Source organism: Cricetulus griseus, chromosome 5, assembly GCF_003668045.3.
Source record: "Cricetulus griseus strain 17A/GY chromosome 5, alternate assembly CriGri-PICRH-1.0, whole genome shotgun sequence".
NCBI classification, from domain to species: Eukaryota; Metazoa; Chordata; class Mammalia; order Rodentia; family Cricetidae; genus Cricetulus; species Cricetulus griseus.
In genome coordinates, this window is record NC_048598.1 from 21,801,347 (window position 1) to 21,819,099 (window position 17,753).

The following is a 17,753-nucleotide window of genomic DNA, read 5'->3' on the forward strand; positions in this document are numbered from 1 at the left end:
GTCACCTCTATACTAATGGGGACAATAAGTTCCGGACTTCCGTGATGCTGCCCTCACTGTGACAGGTCCGTTAGTTCTGCCAGCCCCTAAAGGCGTCTTCCTCACGGAAACACAAAAGCCTGCGGTACCCGGCCAGAACTCTCCCCTAACAGGACTAGGACCCCCGCTCTTGAGACCACTGGTGGCTTCCGCCTGTCCCTTGGAGCTTTGGAGAGCGGGTATGAGAGGTAAGACGTGGCTGAGGGTCACACCCATGCCAGCAAAATAGGCTGATGCGACACTTGGGCCTGCTTGCGTCGTGTCGGGTTGAGTGGTGCGTTAAGGGCATTTCCTAAGGTACAGCGATTTCGACCTTTAGTGATTCTTTAGTCCCGGAGGGTTTGGATTCTGTACTCTGGGGCACCGGGGGTAGCGGGCCTGAATATTGTAGGCCGAGCTTATAGTAGGATCGAGCCTAAAACTGTTGTATTCCTGGAATCCTCAGGTGACTTTCAAGTGAAATCTTGGACGAAAGGGGTAATAAGCAACAGGCAGAAGAGAAATCAGAGGCCACATCACACAGATTGTGAGAGTATTAGCTTTTATTTAGAAAGCAACGTGAAACTACCAAAGGTTTTGGAACCTTATTGAGTTTTAGGAATATTCTTTCCCTTGCTGTGTTCAGAACAGACTGTACCTTTGCAAGGATAGAAGGGGCAAGTTGAGAGGGTGCCCGGGAAGAATGCAGCTCTCCATTGGAGAAGATAGAGGCCTATGCCGGAGTAGTGTGTAGAGTAGTGAAATGTGTTAAAATCTAGGTAAGTAGACCCACCAAAGGTTTTTTTTTTTTAATCTACAAATTTTACAGTTACTTTTTGTACCATTTTGAAAGAGGGCTTAAAGGTTTAAAAGGTCCAATGCCTTCAGGCTGTAGAGATGACTCTCAGAACACTGACTGCTCTCAGAGTTCAGCTCCCAGTATCAACTGAGATTCACAACTCCAGTTTCAAAAGATCCAACACTCCCTCCTGGACCTCCAGGCACCTGCAGTCATATGCATGTAACTACACAAGACATTCATATATAAAAAATTCTTAATTAGTATAATGAGAACAATCTGTTTCTTATTATCTCTTCACAGTTAATAAAAATTGGGGATAAATTGAACATTCATGCCTGGAGTCTCCGGAGATATGCAGAGCCTATAGAGATTTCATTGTAGGAGGAAGCAAAGTGGGATTAAGTGTCTCATGTTTCTTGTGTTTGCTGACATAAACATGAGGAAATGATATAGCAACAGACAAAGATAAGAGCACACCAGTGTAGTAATGGACATTGCTATACATGATACAGTAGACATGTAGGTTTCCGTGGTGGTCCCTGTAATCCGAGGGTACGCATAAGCTATGCATTTTTCCTGAGTTTGTTAACTGCAGTGACGAAGCTAACATGGTCCAGAGACTCCCTGTACTCCCATACACGTCATCAAAGGACTGATTGCTGTGAGGTTTTAGTCCAGGGCACAGGGCTGAGCTTGCTTATCTCTATATAAAATCAGGAGTTTTCTAAATCACTTTTCCTTTACACATTTGATGTATAGTATATGTAGTAGCCACCACCCTTGAAATAGTTAATGTTGAGTCTAAACTGAAATATGCTGGAGGCAAAACAATATATGTTGGCTTTTTGGAAATTAAAAAGTGTAGCAGGCTTTCTCTTGGGCCACCAACCAGCTCCCAAATCATTAGTTGGGGATGCTTGGCCTTAGCTCTTATTTTAATCTGTTTTTCTTTATCTACATTTTTCCTCTGAGCTTTTTACCTTTCTTTCTGTCTATCTTAGTTTTTTGCTGACTCCATGCACGGCTGCCTGGCTTCTGACCCCGGGCATATCCCTCTTTCTGCCTGGTTCTCTTCATTCCTTCTTCTCTCCTCCCTTGAGCATAGATTCCTCCTCCTATTTATTCTTTCTGCCCACCTGCCCCAAATATCCCTCTTCCGCCTAGCTATTGGCCATTCAGCTTTTTATTAGAACAGTCAGGTGCCTTACGCAGGCAAGGTGAAACAGCAACACATCTTTACATAATTAAACAAATGCAGCATAAACAAATGTAACACACCTTTACGCAGTTAAAGTAATATACCACAACCTAAACAGATGTAACACATCATTACATAGTTAAAATAATATTCCATAACACTTCCCCCTTTTTGTCTAAATAAAAAGAAAGGTTTTAACTTTAACATAGTAAAACTATATATAATAAGAGCAACCATCAAACAAGAATTATGTTTACAATATTCAGTCCACTTGTATTTTGGGAAGAATCAAAGAAAATACTATCTATCCTATCCTGGCGAGTCCAAAGCTCTGTACCTAATTTACCTTTTATAATAACTAAATAAAACTATATTAGTCTTCAACTTCATCAAAGACTACAGAAGAATATAATATTACCAGAGAAAACAGGAAGTGCAGTACAAGTCACTTCCAAAAGAACAGACGTCTTACTGCCTGTTAAGTCTCCCAAGGTTCCTCTGAAACATTGATGTATTCATCTTTGGCCTACAGCCTAGAAGATCTGGCAGACTTTTCTGTGAAGCAGGAATTTTGAAGGATTGCTCCACCATTTTTGGCGAAGTTTGGCAGTCTTTGTGTTCTGCTTGTCCAATTTGTTCAGCATACTGTCAGCAGTCAAGGCAAGGTCTGTTTCTCGCCCAAACACCTAGCTTTGCCACAGTGAAAGCAAACTCCATTTGGAGGTTCTTTTTTGCCGATCATACTTTCTGAAGTAAATTGGTGCTGACATGTCTTACTATCATGAAAATCTTTAGGTTATTAAACATGTTAAATGCTATATTCTGTAGATCTCTGAAGTGTTTAAAGATCACCTATCTATCTAAAATATATCTCTGTATGATCTTGAAAACATACCTAATATGACTGCAAGTTTGATCATTAAGATGACTACTAACCTGCGTTTCTTAATTATACTTTACATTTTTAATGAGCTGCATAAGTACAATACCCCCAATAGTAGGAACATACATGCAGTGTAACAAAAAAACTTTAAGTTTGTATCAATATACCATATCATACCAATGTAAAATATTTGATGTTAATAGTTGTCTTTTTATCCTATATTCCCCCTACATGATGACAAACATCCGTAACCCATCAAATGGTCAAAAACCACCCACCCCACCTCTTGGAAATGTGGACATTGTGTTCTCTAGACTGTTAATTGTTCTCTGTGGATGACAACTTCTTTCAGGAACCTGAGAAAATTGAGACAATGTTCAAGTACTAAGAAAACTAGCTATAAGATTTGTTTTCAGTCTCTATGCAATGGGAAAGCATAAGGTTTATCAGCAGTCCTGGCTAGAATAGTCTGTAAGGCTTGACTATGTCAGCCAGCAGCCTTGAAGCTGTTCTAGATGCAGAACCCTGAGGTAACTGCAACAGAGGCTCTCTGAGAGGCTGGACTACATGGACCACCTGTTTTGAGTGTGTCCAGTCCTTGCTTTGAAAACACATAAACTTTCAAAGGTAACATGCATATCAGCATCAACACAGGTATGGACTGTCCATTGTACAAACATGGTTTACTTCTGCTTATGTTTGAGCAGGTAAAATATACATAACCTGTCTTGTGGTTTTTCTAGGTTTATTTCTTTACGTCTGTAGCCAAGATTTTTAGGAGGTCTCCCCTGATCAAACCTTATATCTATTAACCTTGAAGTGTTCCACCACTTCTTTCAGTTGCCTGTGAAAACGAAAGCATAACCCCTTCCCCAACATGATACATTTTCTGTCTTCCATTTTAAAGTAAAGGCGCCATGAAGTGTCTAGGTTGGTTTATAATTCAGCAGTCCTTTTCACACTTTCAGCAGCTTCTGTTCTCTCGTCAGCAGTCAAGAAACTCGAAGTTAGCACAACACCACACAGGATCCAGACTCCCCGCACATTTTCCTTCTTTATGTGGCTTTTTTCTTTTATATTATTTTACTCTTTCTTTATAGACTTTATTATTTATAAACTGTCTACTTTTTTCTATGATTGTCTATACCTATTTTCTTTTCTCCCTAAGTCTACGAACACTTTAAAACACACTGTAACCTGTTTAGAGGTTTTTTTTTTTTTTTTTTTTTTTGTTGTTTTTTCTTTTTCTGCCTGGACCAGTCTTTACTGTGTCTCTAGCCTTATAAGCCAAACCTTACAGGGTTTGCACTGGTGGCTGACTCCACCTCATTCAGGTCAATGAAAGCCAAGCTTTAGGCCCTATGAGCCTGGCTGAGAGCTGTGTTCAAATGGGAGCTGTAGTCCACCCACACCCCCACCCCCGCTCTGGGAAGTTGATACCCCCCTACTGTGGCATTCACAGAGGAGGGAGAGATTTACTTAGCCTGCTGTTCTACTTAGCATGCTTGTATGGCAGAGCCTCTTAAAGGAGACATATCCTCCTCTTCCTTCTTCTCCTCTTCCTTCTTTTTCCTTTTTCAGTTTTCTCAAGCCCTATATGGAAATTCAGGCTCCACATTGGAACGCCAAAAAAGTGTTACTGAAACATTCTGACAAAGGTTGTAAAAGCAGCCGGGCGTTGGTGGCTTACGCCTTTAATCCAGCACTCAGGAGGCAGAGGCAGGCGGATCTCTGTGAGTTCGAGGCCAGCCTGGTCTCCAGAGTGAGTGCCAGGATAGGCTGCAAAGCTACACAGAGAAAGATTGTAAAAGCATAACGATTCTGCATAGGTGGGTAGGGGGACTAGCCTGAGACATTCCAAAAGGAAGGGCAAGGCACAGTTCCAGAAAACATCACCAAACAGCCAACATCTCCCACAGAAAGATTCGTTAACTTACATGACAACTATACATGCATGCTCAAGTTTCTTGACCTTTGTTCTGTCTGCTCTGTGAAACAGTCATGTTAAACAGTCATGTTAATTCCAAGTAGATTATGTCAGAACTGAGTTGAAATTGTAGGAATCCTAGATGGTGTTAGAGAATTGTTTGGTATGGAAACCCCCCCCCCCCCACACACACATATATTTGGTGTCAGAAACGTGTAGATGATGAGTGTATACATCAAACAAGTATGTTTTTAAAAACATTTATTTAAGTGTGTGTGTGTGTGTGTGTGTGTGTGTTCAGAGCACAGAGGCATCAGATCTTTCCAACTACCATGTAGGTTTCAGAGGTGGAACTCTGGTCATCAGGCCTAACAGTAAGTGCCTTTACCTACTGAGCCATCTTGACCATTTCGGTTTTCCTCTTTTGAATAGCACTTATGCTATTACAATTTCTTTATTAACAAATTTGCTCTTTATACTTGAAAATTTTGTTTTTACTCTGGGCATGGTGTCACACGCCTTAAATCCTAGCACTCAGGTGGCACAGGCAGGCTAATCTCTATGAGTTCAAGGTCAGCTTGGTCTATATAGTGAGTTCCATGTCAGTCAGGGCTATATACAGAGTCAGTGTCTTAAAAACAAAACAAAACAAAAACTCTCAACAACTTTCTTACGTGTGTGGAGGGCAAGGTCAGACTCTTGCATATAGTATAGAGATATTCTTGGACTGTTTTCTTCAGATAATTATTCTTATTTTTTTTCTTTCTAATGAGTTTTCAATAACTTATTTAGAAGGTCTTTATCTCACCTGAATCAAAATTCCTTTGCCAAAGCTCCCTTAGGACTTTCTGCGTTGGCCCGTGAGGCAGCACAGGAACTCATAAAAGCAACCCAAAATGAAGGCCCCAGACACTAAATGCAGACTCCCTCCTCTGCTTTCCAGTGTTTTCCCTCAGTTTCCTCACTAGTAAACAGTAACTTGGGGTTTCCCCCAAGGGTATAACAGGGGCTACATGAAGAAAGCTATGTCAAGCAGATTCCACATCTTGTGTGCCCAGTGATTGTTAAGTTAGCAGAACCAGAGTCTGCTGACCCAACAAGATTACACAAGAACATGCTTTCATTTCCTTCCTCTTTTCTTAAATCATCTCCTAAACTCCACCAGACTCTGACCGAGCTCTTGAATGACTTTGGAGACACAGATGTTTCAGAATGGGCATTCTGGAAGCCAATGGCTGCTTCAACCACTGACAATTTTGCTGCTGTTTGGTGAGTGGGGGTCACTCTGAAGTAGAGCAATTTCAGCCTCTCCCAGCGTGTGGACTCCAGAGACTAGGACAGAGGAACAGGCCTGGGTTAGAAGCCGGAGAGAGATTTTAAAAAAAGGGAAGAGAGCCAGGTCTGGTGGTACCTGCTCGTGATCCCAGCACTTGTGCGGTGGTGATGGGAACCAGGAGTTCAAGGATAGTCTCAGCTACAGTGAGTTCCAATTCCAGGCCAACCTGGCTTCTCGGAGACCCTGACGAAAAAAGAGGGTTTTAGAGCTGGGTGTGGTGATCCATGTCTTAGCAATTAGGAGACAGAGGCAAGTGGTTAATCTGGTCAACACAGTGAGTTCCAGGCTGGCCAGAGCGATATGGTGATATCCTGTCCAACAACAACAACAAAACGAGGATTCTAACTTCTTACTACTCTAGTGTTTTTTAAGTTCAGAATTCAGAGGTACCTTTACAGTTCCTGGAAAGTCTGTCTTGCATCAAACGTTCATACTTGCTTTGCAGCTGTGCAAACCCCTTGGCAGGATAAGGTGAGGAGGATATGAGAGGTAGAAACAGACTCTTGAGGAGGGGAAGAGGCTCCAAGCCCATCCTGACTTCCCTTATGTATGATTCTATTTGCTTTCATCTGCTGCTACTCCACACTGACCGTTTCTCTTCTTATTTACAGCTCTTGCAGACAGGCAGACTGGTAAGTTTATGCTTCCCTTGTTTTCATGGTTTTACTTCCTTACAATAAAATGCTGTACTTACTTTGTAGGGAAATGTCTGTTCTACCAAGCATCAGGCTTGGGTTCAGACAGGGTAGTTCTTTCAAGGCAGAGCCTGAAGAATAATCCTTGCTAAGATTCCAACTGGATTGCCCAGGAATCCAAGGGAAAGAGGCGATTGCAAGTACACAATTATTTTAATGGTCTAGAGATTGATCCCAGGATCAATACCATTGAGGTACAACCCTAGGCCCCCCCCTTTTATTTTTCTTTTTTTCTTAGTTTTTCGAGACAGGGTTTCTCTATGTAGTTTTGGAGCCTATCCTGGCACTCGCTCTGAAGACCAGGCTGGCCTGGAACTCACAGAGATCCACCTGCTTCTGCCTCCCGAATGCTCGATTAAAGACGTGCGCCCTAAACACCCGGTCAACTTTAACCCTTTTAAAATTTATTTTGAAACAGACTTGCTGAGTTGCCCACAAGTGGTCTTGAATGAATTATTATGTTTTACAGTCAGATCTTAAATGCTGCATATGTTCTGTTGGTAGATTACAGTTGTGAGTCATCATATTCCCGGATCTTTACTGGATCAATGACAGCATCTCTGGCCCCTGGGCTCCCCTTTGGAATCCACAGTCTCTCAAAGTTTACCTGTTCACATTTCTTTTTGTTCTCTTACTCTCAGCGGATCTCCCGAAGGCTGTGGTGAAACTTGAGCCCCCATGGATCCAGGTCCTGAGGGAAGACAGTGTGACACTGAAGTGTGAAGGGACCCACAGCCCTGGGAACTATTCCACCCAGTGGCTCCACAATGGGAGATCCATCCGGAGCCAGGTCCAGCCCAGCTACACGTTTAAAGCCTCAAGCAATGACAGTGGAGAATACCAGTGTCAAATGGGGCAGACCAGCCTCAGCGACCCTGTACATCTGGGAGTGATTTCCGGTTAGTAGACACGGGCCCAGGGAGGAGTTGGGATACCAGGCCCCAGGAATCTGCTTACAGGATAGAAGTTTACAAGAAAGAGGGTGGCCTGGTTTCTGGGAAGCATCACTGAGAGCCTTTTAGAAAGACATCATTTCCCTTTTCACACACTCTGTTTAGTACTGTGTTGAGGGGACAGCTGTTATCTGACTCAGTCCTGGTTAAGCAATAGGTTCAAGGTCACAGGAAGGCTGCTTCTAGAGAAACAGAAGGAAGTCCCTGCTTGATAAACATCACTTCTGTGATGGCTGTGTGAGGAAGCATGGAGACTGCGTGTAGACCTGCAGAGACAGGAGCAGGCTTGACAAGTATGGGGAGACAGGAGGTGAAACCTCCAAGAGAACTGAAATGTGGAAAACCAGGCCAGAGGTAAGGGGAAGGAAACTGTCATACATGTAGAAAAGGCTGTGTGATGGCTTTTATCCCTAAACGAGATGAGAGCCTATAAAGTAGTTTTTAAAACTTGAAACTATTTTTTTGGTTGTTGTATAAAACAACATATATTTGTGGAGGATGGCATGTGACATTTGTTATATGTATAAATTATTCAGTTCTTAAATTGGATTAGGCATACTTATCACCTCCAGTATTTATCATTTCTTTATAGAACAAACATTGAAAATCCTTATTTCTGTTTCTGCCCCCTTTCAAACATACAGTACAGTGGTGGTGCACGCCTTTAATCTCAGCACTCGGGAGGCAGAAGCAGGCAGATCTGTTTAAGGCCAGCCTGGTTTACAGAGTAAGTTCCAGGATAGGCTCCAAAGCTACACAGAGAAACCCTGTCTCAAAAAACCAGAGAGAGAGAGAGAAAGAGAGAGAGAGAGAGAAAGAGAGAGAGAGAAATATACTACAGTATAGTATCATTGTCTATAAAATATCTTACTCTACAATAGCACCTCAAAATACTCCTATCTGGCTGTAAATCATTACCTGCTGGTCAACCTTCCCCCCATTTCACCCTCTCCTCATTTCTTCCCAGCCTCCGCTAACTACCATTCTACTCTCAACTTCTGTGAGATCGACTATTTTCAATACTCTAATATGTGTGATATTACATACTTGTCTTTCTATGTCTGGCTTAACTCAACATAATGATTTCTAGTTTCATCCATGTTGTCAAAAATAGGATTCATTCTCATGGCTGAATAATATTCCATTGCGTCATCATGAGATAGTTTTAATTTAAGGAGTCAATGATCTGATTTAGGTTTGTATAAATATGCCACAATGTTCAGTTTAACAGTCTATAATGAAAATGCTCTTGGACACTATTCCTATGCCACTCCAATATCTGAAAATACAAGTATGTTTGTAGTTTACTTCAGATTACCTTGGTACCTAAGCCCTGAAGATGGGACACATAAGTACCTAGTGTTTTAGAGTCTCTTGTTTAAGACCAAGAAGGTGATTTTAAAAACAGTACTTTAGGGCTGAGTATGCTTGCAAATGCATCTGATCCCAGCACTCTGGGGGCATAGGTAGGTGTATCTCTGTCAATTCCAGATCAGCGAGGGCTACATAGTGAGACTGTCTCAAAATAAAGTAAGATAAAGTAAAATGGTTCTTTAAGGTCCCAGTGCCAGAGCTACACAAAGAATTGGAAGCCAGACTGGACTACATAAAATTAAAGATGGCACACACCTTTAATCCCTACTCAGAGCGGCAGTCGGATCTCTGTGAGTTCCAGGCCAGCCTGGTCTACAGAGAGAGTTCTAGGACAGCCAGGGTTATTATAGTGAATCCTGACAGATCTCAGAAACAAAGCAAAACAAACAAACAATTATTACCTGATGGGGCATGATAGCTCTTACCTGTATGTAATACCAACTGAGGCAGGAGGCTTGCTGCTTGCTAAAAGTTTGAGGCTAGCCTTCATTACATAATGAGTCTTGGCCAGCCTGCACTTCAGGGTCATAAACTCCTATATTGCCCTAAAGGGTCTTATGCTTTCATTTTTCATGTGGGTAGAGGAGTCTACTCAGGGTTGTGTTGTGCTTTCAAATGTTCTCTTTCCAAGACTGACATGTTGCAATTGTACCCCCCAGGGGGAGATAGTATTAGGAGGTGGTCCTTGGGGAGGTAACTAAGTTTTGAAACTGGAGTTCTTATTATGGAGATCTACGAAAATTCTATAAGAGTGTGATAATAAGCCTCAATTCTATAGACTAGGAAGTGAACTCTCATCAGATGTAAACATTTCTGGCCTCTTGCTTTGGATTTCACAGACTCCAAAAATTTGAGAAGTAAATGTACATTGTTTATAAGCCATGGAGGTTATGTTTTGTACATTTATTTATTAAGATAGAACATCATGTAGCCCAGCTAGACTCCAGCTCACTATTTAAGAGAGGATGACCTTGAAGTCCTGATCCTCCCAGGTTCTAGGATTACAGGCATGCATTACTACATCTGGCTCATGGGTGCTTAATTTATGGGTCTTTCTTAAGCAGCCTGAGTAGACCATGGCAGAGAAGCTTGCGATTATTCAGGCCCCACTCATTGCTAAAACAGCTGATGGCCACTTACCTCACTTTCTAAGATTTGTTCAAAAGCCATATCCTTAAATTAGTAATCCTAGACCATAAACACTATACTTACAATACACTGAAGGACTCAGGCTCTATTCTATAACTCCTATAGCTACTGAAATTAATGTATTTCCTACACGAGTATGGTGTTTTTTAATCCGTAAAACTGTTTTAAAAGTTATTTTAACATCTCATAGATGTAATGCCATGCTTTCCCTGTGTGAGTCACGTGGGTCTGTGTAAAAGGAAGACACAAGGGCTTTATAGGGTTTTGTTTGGTTTTGCTCTTTGAGACAGGGTTTCATGTAGTTCAGGCTTGCTGTGTAGCTGAGGATGACGCTGAATGTTGACTGCTGTGTCTCCACCTCTGAGGCGTTGTGATTGTACACTTCCTGACTGGGTGCTATGATTGAACCCAGGCCCTCATGCATGCATTCTTCTACTGAGCCATAGCTCCAGTCCCTTAGTGTCTTAGTAAATTTTCTTTCCAACATTTTTGGAGGTTCAAAAAGTTCTACTGTCCCCCAAACAGAAGGTTCTGTTGTGTCCTCTTCACATCCATCAGGCTGGATTTCTCTTTCCTGCCGGGAAGGGCTTGGATCTCCATGTCTTGTTACTTCCTGACAGGACTGGGTGGCAGCTGCCTTCTTTCAAAAGAGGAAGGAGAATACTTTGCACCAAGAGCCATTATAGCTGCAAGATCTGATCATGCCCATTTCACAGATGGGCAAATTGAGGCCCAGAAGAGTTTAATTACTTGCCCAAGACTGAAGAGCTTGTAAATGAGTGGAATTAGGATCAGAGATCAAGATTGTCTGATGACAAACTAAAGCTCTCTCCCCTTAGCATATCATATCTCACCAGGAAGGATGGCCTGGGTCTCAGAGCTGAGCCAAGACTCTCTGAGTCCTATAGTCTTTTTGTGTCTTTCAGACTGGCTGCTGCTCCAGACCCCTCAACTGGTGTTTGAGGAAGGGGAGACCATCAAGTTGAGGTGCCACAGATGGAGGAACCTAGCCATGAGCAAGATCATATTCTACCAGAATGGAAAATCTGTAAAATATCAACATTCTGTTGGCAGCTTCTCCATCTCCAAAGCAAATCACAGCCACAGTGGTGAATATTACTGCACAGCACATCTAGGAAAGTCACAATACACATCAAAGCCTGTGACCATCACTGTCCAAGGTATGGGGACTCTGTCAAGATGTTGGAAGGGAGAAGAGGAGATAGACAAACGCTAAAGTTGTATAGCCCCACATGGAGATCTAGGAATGCCACAGCAGCAAAATGGGCGTGGAGGCAAAGAGGAGAGCTGTGAAGGCCTTGCGGAGTGATAGCAGGTGGGCTCAGCCCAGAGCTCCTCACTTGCAGGTCTTAGGGCAGCAGGGCGATTGGGCAGCAGTCAAACAGAGCCTTGTCATTGGTGCATAGGTTCTCTAAGTTCCTAGGCATTCCTAAGAGCTGAAGTTTAGCTTCTTGTATCTCCTACAGATGTGGCATGGCCACCCTTTAGAAATACAGATTTAGCAACATGTGGGGGACTGCTGAGAGATAAAAAGTCCATCGAAGGCTCCCCAACTTATATGCTCTTGTCCTTTTAAATACTTGGTGTGATGGCTTTGCACTAGGGACCTCACTGTTTCTTCTGAATTTCTGTCTTAATGGCTCATTTCTTCCAATTCTTCTGACTCTCCTACCAGGTTCAGCAACTACACCCGTCATCTCTCTACTTTGGTACCATGCCGCTTTCTGCCTAGTGATGTGCCTCCTGTTTGCAGTGGACACGGGCCTTTATTTCTATGTACAGAGAAACCTTCAAATCCCCGTGGAGGAGTGGAGAAAAACCCTGTCAGTCCGAAAGTGTCAGGTTCCTCAGGACAAATGACATTGCGTCATACGGCAGAACCGCAGTGGCAGCAGCATCTTTTCAGCCATACTGTTGCTTCTCTTACAGTTTTCCTCGAAAGTAACTTAGAGCCAGGCCCCATGTGCGGTCCTGTAATTTCAACTACTTAGGAGGTTGTGGCAGGAGGATCAGAAGTTCAAGGCCTGCCTAGGTGCCAGAGTGAGTATAAGGCTAGATATCTGGATAACTAAGTAAGATCCTATTTCAAGAAAAGTAGGCTGGGTGGGGAGTGCGTAGGTGTGTGTTTAGATGGCTCACCAGGAAAGGGCAACCATTGCTGAGCCTGCCATAGAGCAGAGTTTGATCCTTGAAACCCATATGACAGAAGAAGGGAACAAATTCCTGAAAGTTGTCCTCTGACCTCCACACACTCAACATGGTAGGCCTTGGTGCCCCTTCTCTGTCTACATGCACACACAAAACAAAGAAATTTAAATGTACTATTTTTTCAACAAGAAAGGGAGGGGAAAAAAGGGCTGAGAATTGGTGGCAGAACTGTTACTCAGTTTACATGATGTCCTGGGTTTGCCCTCTAGCAATAAAACAAAAAAATCAATCCGGGTTAAGGATTTCCTTTTTGTGACTTCTTTGCTCAAAATAATTTAAAAGCTTTCCCTTGTACTTAGAAGGAAATCTAATTAATGACTTTTCATTGTTCTCTAAGATGATACCATATGATCTCACCTCTCTGATCTCATTCCTTCTGCTTTTCCTTGCTTGTTCTTGGTCAGTTTTGTTCCTCCTTGAACACACACCTATACTTCATATACCACCGTTTTCTATTTCAGGGATGTCCTTGCTTACAGAGACCCACATCCTGTTTCACTGTGCACTTGTCCTTTGTTTAAATAAGAATTGTTCCAAGCAAAACTCAGACTGAGGCTTGATCCTCAGTGCATTCAGATTATCAGGGATGATGGTATACCTCCACCAATGCATGGGTTGATGCTTTTCAGGAGGAATAGCTTAGTCACCCTGCAGCTTAGCAGCCCTTTGTCTCACAAATGCCCTTACTTGCTCTTGAACTAAAGTTTCTGTAACTGTGAACTAAATAAAAAATTTATTTATTTTTAAATAAAGATCCTAGTCTCTTATGCTTTACTGTAGCAACAGAAAACAGACTAAGATAATATCCTTTTAGTTTTCACTCAAATATTATCAGTAAGGGATCTTTGATTATTCAATAGTATAACTTTATTCCTCTACCATTTCTAAATCTCCTCCTTTTTACTTATTTTTAATCAATGTTCTGTATGCTTGCTTGTTTAGTGTGTGACTTTCCTCCTCCACCTCTTTCTTCTTTCTTTCTTTCTTTCTTTCTTTCTTTCTTTCTTTCTTTCTTCCTTTCTTTCTTTCTCTCTCCCTCTCTTCTTCCCCTTCCTCCTCCTCTTTCTTCTTGAGGCAAATAGCCCTGACTGTACTAGAACTCACTATGTAGACCAGGTTGGCCTAGGAACTCACAGAAATTCACCTGCCTCTGCCTCCTGAGTTCTGGGATTAAAGGCGTGCGCCACCATGCCTGGCCCTTCCCCCCCTTTTTATCTTCTAAGATGCTTACCAGAATGCTGAGTGTGCTTGCCAGTATCACTTGTCTTTCTCACTGTTTTCTTGAAGACCTCCAGCCTCCTTTTATAGCTGCTTGCAGACCTCCATTGCTGACCTCAAAAGGCATGACTTCTTCATCTCCACCCTCCTGGCAGCTTCTGGGATTTGCAGAGGGCCCACTCTGGATTTCCCTCAACTTCTAATGAAATGATCCTTGAGTTTCCTTATAAGTTTGCTTTTAGGTTCTTCTATCAATGAGACTGAGAACTTGCAAAAGGGAACTCTGATTCTCTAGAATAGGCTGGGTTTTCTGGCTTTCTGGGTCGTGTCCAGTCTCACCCCCCCCCCACACACACACACACTCTGCTATGCAGAAGCTCTTCCTGTGTGTCTTCTGAGGCATGCCATTCTTCAATTGCTGTTCCTGTCTGTGATGTTTCTCCATTATCACCTGTTGAGCTGAGATTTTTCTTGCCTTTTAATTCTTTAACTGGCAGAGAAAATGAACTCAATGAAGACCCCTAGACTGCATTGTGAGACCCAGGTTTGTATTCCCTGGTGAGTGTGTGTGTGTGTGTGTGTGTGTGTGTGTGTATGAGAGAGAGAGAGAGAGAGAGAGAGAGAGAGAGAGAGAGAGAGAGAGAGAGACAGACAGACAGACAGACAGACAGACAGACAGACAGACAGAGAGATCCAGCTTCTTCTTTAAGGGCATTTTTGAATTTCAATTTCAATATAAGTCCAACATCAGACAGTCAAAATGGAATGTTCTGAATTAAAGAAAATGGGACACGATAAAAAGTCTCAATTTTCAAAACACAGTGGGAAGTAATGTAGTTTCACTGCTTGGTGAACTCACTTCGGCCTTTAGGGCAGTCAGTGGTTCTCAATCTGTGGGCCGCGACCCTCTTGGGAGCTGTGTGAGGGACCCTTACACAGGGGTCACATATCCGACGTCCTGTATATCAGATATTTACATTACGATTCATAGCAGCAGCAAAACTACAGTTATGAAGTAGCAAGGAAAATAATGTTATGGTTGGGGTCACCACACCATCAGGAACTGTATTAAAGGGCCGCAGCATTAGGAGGGTTGAGAACTACTGCTTTGGAGCATATGATTGACTGATACTACAGCAATTTATTCTAAATCTGAATCTGCCTAAGGGGGGGGGGGGAAATGGTTCACAGATAAAAAATACAAAGTCTTTCCAAAACGCTCTGAGGACGATGCCTCTTTGGGGGAGGAACTTTACAAGATTAGTACCAAAACACAGGAGCGAAATGCAGGCTTCCCTACGTGTAGCGTTCCCATGGTTGGTGGGTTAGGTTCCCGAATCTTCGGAGGTGAACAAGTGAAAAAACTGGAGTCAAGTCGAAAGTACCCTGAGTTCCAGAAGAAGGAAAGGACAAAAAAATCCGCGTGCATTGGCCGGGAATCGAACCCGGGCCTCCCGCGTGGCAGGCGAGAATTCTACCACTGAACCACCAATGCTAGACATGAGAAATGGGGTTCCAGTACTACTATTTCATGTTATCTCTACTCCTAGTTACACTTAGTACGTACTGAATTGATTTCCAAAAGCCGACCTTTGTGTTTCAAGAATTCATTCTTTTAAGACAAACCGTACACCCCTATTTACATTTTAGAAGCTATGGTTCTGTTTACGTGGCTTTCTGAAGCAGGGGTAGGGTGGTGGGGTAGGTTGGGTTGGGTTGGGTGGGGCAGTTGTGGGGGTGGGGGGCAGCCTCAGCCAGCCCGTGAGCAGAACTGCCCTCCAACTAGCAAAAGGGAGAACTTGTTCGCAGCATTGCTGCCTTGACTTGGCGGCTGTCGCATGTAGAAGCGGCCTGGAAGAACTGGAACTTTCTGTGTGGTTCTGTGAAGCAGCTCTGAGCCAACGTAGGGAATGGGGACCAGCCAGCTGCTCCGCTCTCCACCTCTGCCGGCCGCTGGGTCAGAATTTTCTGCGGGAGTCAGCACGGCCGGTCGTGGCCGGGTCCGAAGGCTCGGGTGGGAGCAGAAGGTGTGGGAAGGTTCTCGCCAGGGAGGGAAGGAGGAGACCCGGCTTCTACCCCGGATGAAAAGCCGGTGGCGCCGAAACGGACCGATCCCAGCTAGTCTGGCTTGAGAGACAGCGAAAGGACGGCGGCGTTGAGCAGAACCAACTCCTGCCACCTCGAGCATCTATCTAAGTCCTGTTCCAACCTGAGTGCCAGAAGCTGTGTCTGTCTCTAGGGAAGTGGTACCTTGAAGATCAACTTCTTGTGCGGAGGTGTGGGCTTCTACACGTCCACTACTCATGTCCACTTTGAGGAAATGTTGCTCAGACCTTTTCTGCAGCCCCCTGGAGCCCGTAGAGATGACCCTGAGCGAAGCCAAGTTGGTCAAGGCCCAAACCCATGAGGTCATCCTGGTGGGTGATTCTACTCGTATCGCTAAGGTGGAGAAGCGTCTGTAAGACTTCTTCAACGTCAAGAAGCTGATCAAGAGCATCAACCGGATGAGACTGTGGCCCGTGGGGCTGCCGTGCAGGTGGCTGTGTGGAAAGTGCAGGATCTTCTGCGGGATGCGGCTCCTTTGTCCCTGGGGCTGGAGACGGTGAAGTGATGACCACATTCATCCGGTGGAGTGCCACTGTGCCTACCAAACAGACCCAAGCCTTCACTACTCTGATAACCAGCCTGGGGTCCTGATCCAGGTGAATGAGGGTGAGAGGGCTGTGATGAAGAACAGCAACCCGCTGGGCAGCTTTGAGCTCAGTAGCATTCCTCCTGCTCCCGTGGAGTCCCCCAGATCAAAGGAAATGTTGACATAGATGCCGATGGTATCTTAAGTGGACAGCCACAGACAGAGTCAGGCAAGGCTAACAAGATCACTATCACCAACGACAAGGGCCAGCTCAGCAAGGAGGAGGTGGAGAGGGTGGCTCACGAAGCTGAATAGTACAAGGCTGAGGTCCGGAGGGACAGATTCCAGAAGAGGACAGATGCAAAGGGCAAGGCAAGCGTCAGGAAGTCGGGCCTGGTGGAGCACAACCAGTTGGCAGGCAAGGAGTGTATGCATCACAAGGCGGCACTGGAGCAGACCTGCTGCCCCATCTTCTGTAGGTTTTATCTGGGGCCTGGTGTTCCAAGGGGTAGCAGTAGCGGAGCTCAAGCTTGCCCGGAGAGGCCTAGTACTGGCCCCATAACTGAGGAAGTTGATTGAATGACCTGTCATGATACGTCATCTATGTCTGTAAGGGCTGGACTTATTGGTCTTCTAGACTCTTCTATAATCCTACCTTATTATGATGGGAAAATTAATAACTAAGAGACATAAACGTTTAGGCTGTGACAAAGAAAGAGAGCCCCCTGACCACGGAGTACGTGACCAGAAGCTCAGACCCGCCAGCAGCTGGGTCAACATCTGCCACTACCTCCTTGCCTTGAGAAGACTGGGAACCAGATGGCCTCTTGCCCTACCAGTGGTAAAACTTTTAGGTCACAGGATGGGTATCAATCATAAGTCCCTAGCCTGCAGATGTGCCATTTAATTTTACCTAGTCGGATGACAGTTATTGCCTTCTTTATTCAAGGCCCTTTGTTTGATGATAACCTTGTATGGGAACTTTGTGTGCTAAGTAGTCTCTGTAACCATGGGAAACTTGCAAACTGAGACTTGTGGTCTCATGATCCCCCTCCTTTTCCCTTTAAAAACGCCTTGTAATTGTAAGATGGGCCTTACTCTCCCAATAGAGTAGGGTCTTGGCAGGTTTGGTTACTAATTAAAAAAAAAAAAACTTTTGCACTTGCAGTCAGTGGCTATTTGGCTCCACGGAGGTTTTGGGATCTTTCTTCCTGGGCACAACACTTATATCTTCAGAGGTGAATGGGGGTATCTTGCCCTGGAAGCTGGGAGCTTTTTTCTCATTATGTTCTATAATTGAGGTCTGTGTTGTTTGATTTTCTTTTTTTTTAAGATCTAT

At 43.9% G+C, this 17,753-nt stretch overlaps 1 protein-coding gene and 1 non-coding gene across 4 annotated transcripts; one reads left to right on the top strand and one right to left on the bottom strand.

The window, feature by feature from the left end:
• The first annotated feature begins 4 nt into the window (after positions 1–4).
• Positions 5–12,803, top strand: LOC103161891 (low affinity immunoglobulin gamma Fc region receptor III). Of its 3 annotated transcripts, XM_027417051.2 has the most exons (7): positions 5–227; positions 2,551–2,683; positions 5,994–6,097; positions 6,776–6,796; positions 7,501–7,758; positions 11,262–11,516; positions 12,032–12,801. In XM_027417051.2, exons 3-7 carry the CDS (start codon positions 6,013–6,015, stop codon positions 12,214–12,216), a joined length of 804 nt encoding a protein of 267 aa, XP_027272852.1. In that variant the 5' UTR covers positions 5–227; positions 2,551–2,683; positions 5,994–6,012; the 3' UTR covers positions 12,217–12,801. The 3 variants fall into 3 exon arrangements, with proteins under 3 accessions (XP_027272852.1, XP_027272851.1, XP_027272853.1); XM_027417050.2 differs by lacking the exon at positions 2,551–2,683; XM_027417052.2 differs by lacking the exons at positions 2,551–2,683; positions 5,994–6,097 and having other exon boundaries at positions 36–227; positions 12,032–12,803.
• Positions 12,804–15,206: 2,403 nt separating this feature from the next.
• Positions 15,207–15,277, bottom strand: Trnag-gcc. Its single transcript has one exon. It is a non-coding gene; the product is annotated as a tRNA-Gly (tRNA).
• Between the last annotated feature and the right edge of the window lie 2,476 nt (positions 15,278–17,753).

Bases quoted from the DNA above. Each gene is read 5' to 3' on its own strand.
- LOC103161891 (XM_027417051.2), top strand. From the start codon at position 6,013: ATGACTTTGGAGACACAGATGTTTCAGAATGGGCATTCTGGAAGCCAA. The intron at 6,098-6,775 runs GTGAGTGGGGGT...TCTTATTTACAG, and splicing joins GACAATTTTGCTGCTGTTTG to CTCTTGCAGACAGGCAGACT. The intron at 6,797-7,500 runs GTAAGTTTATGC...TCTTACTCTCAG, and splicing joins TCTTGCAGACAGGCAGACTG to CGGATCTCCCGAAGGCTGTG.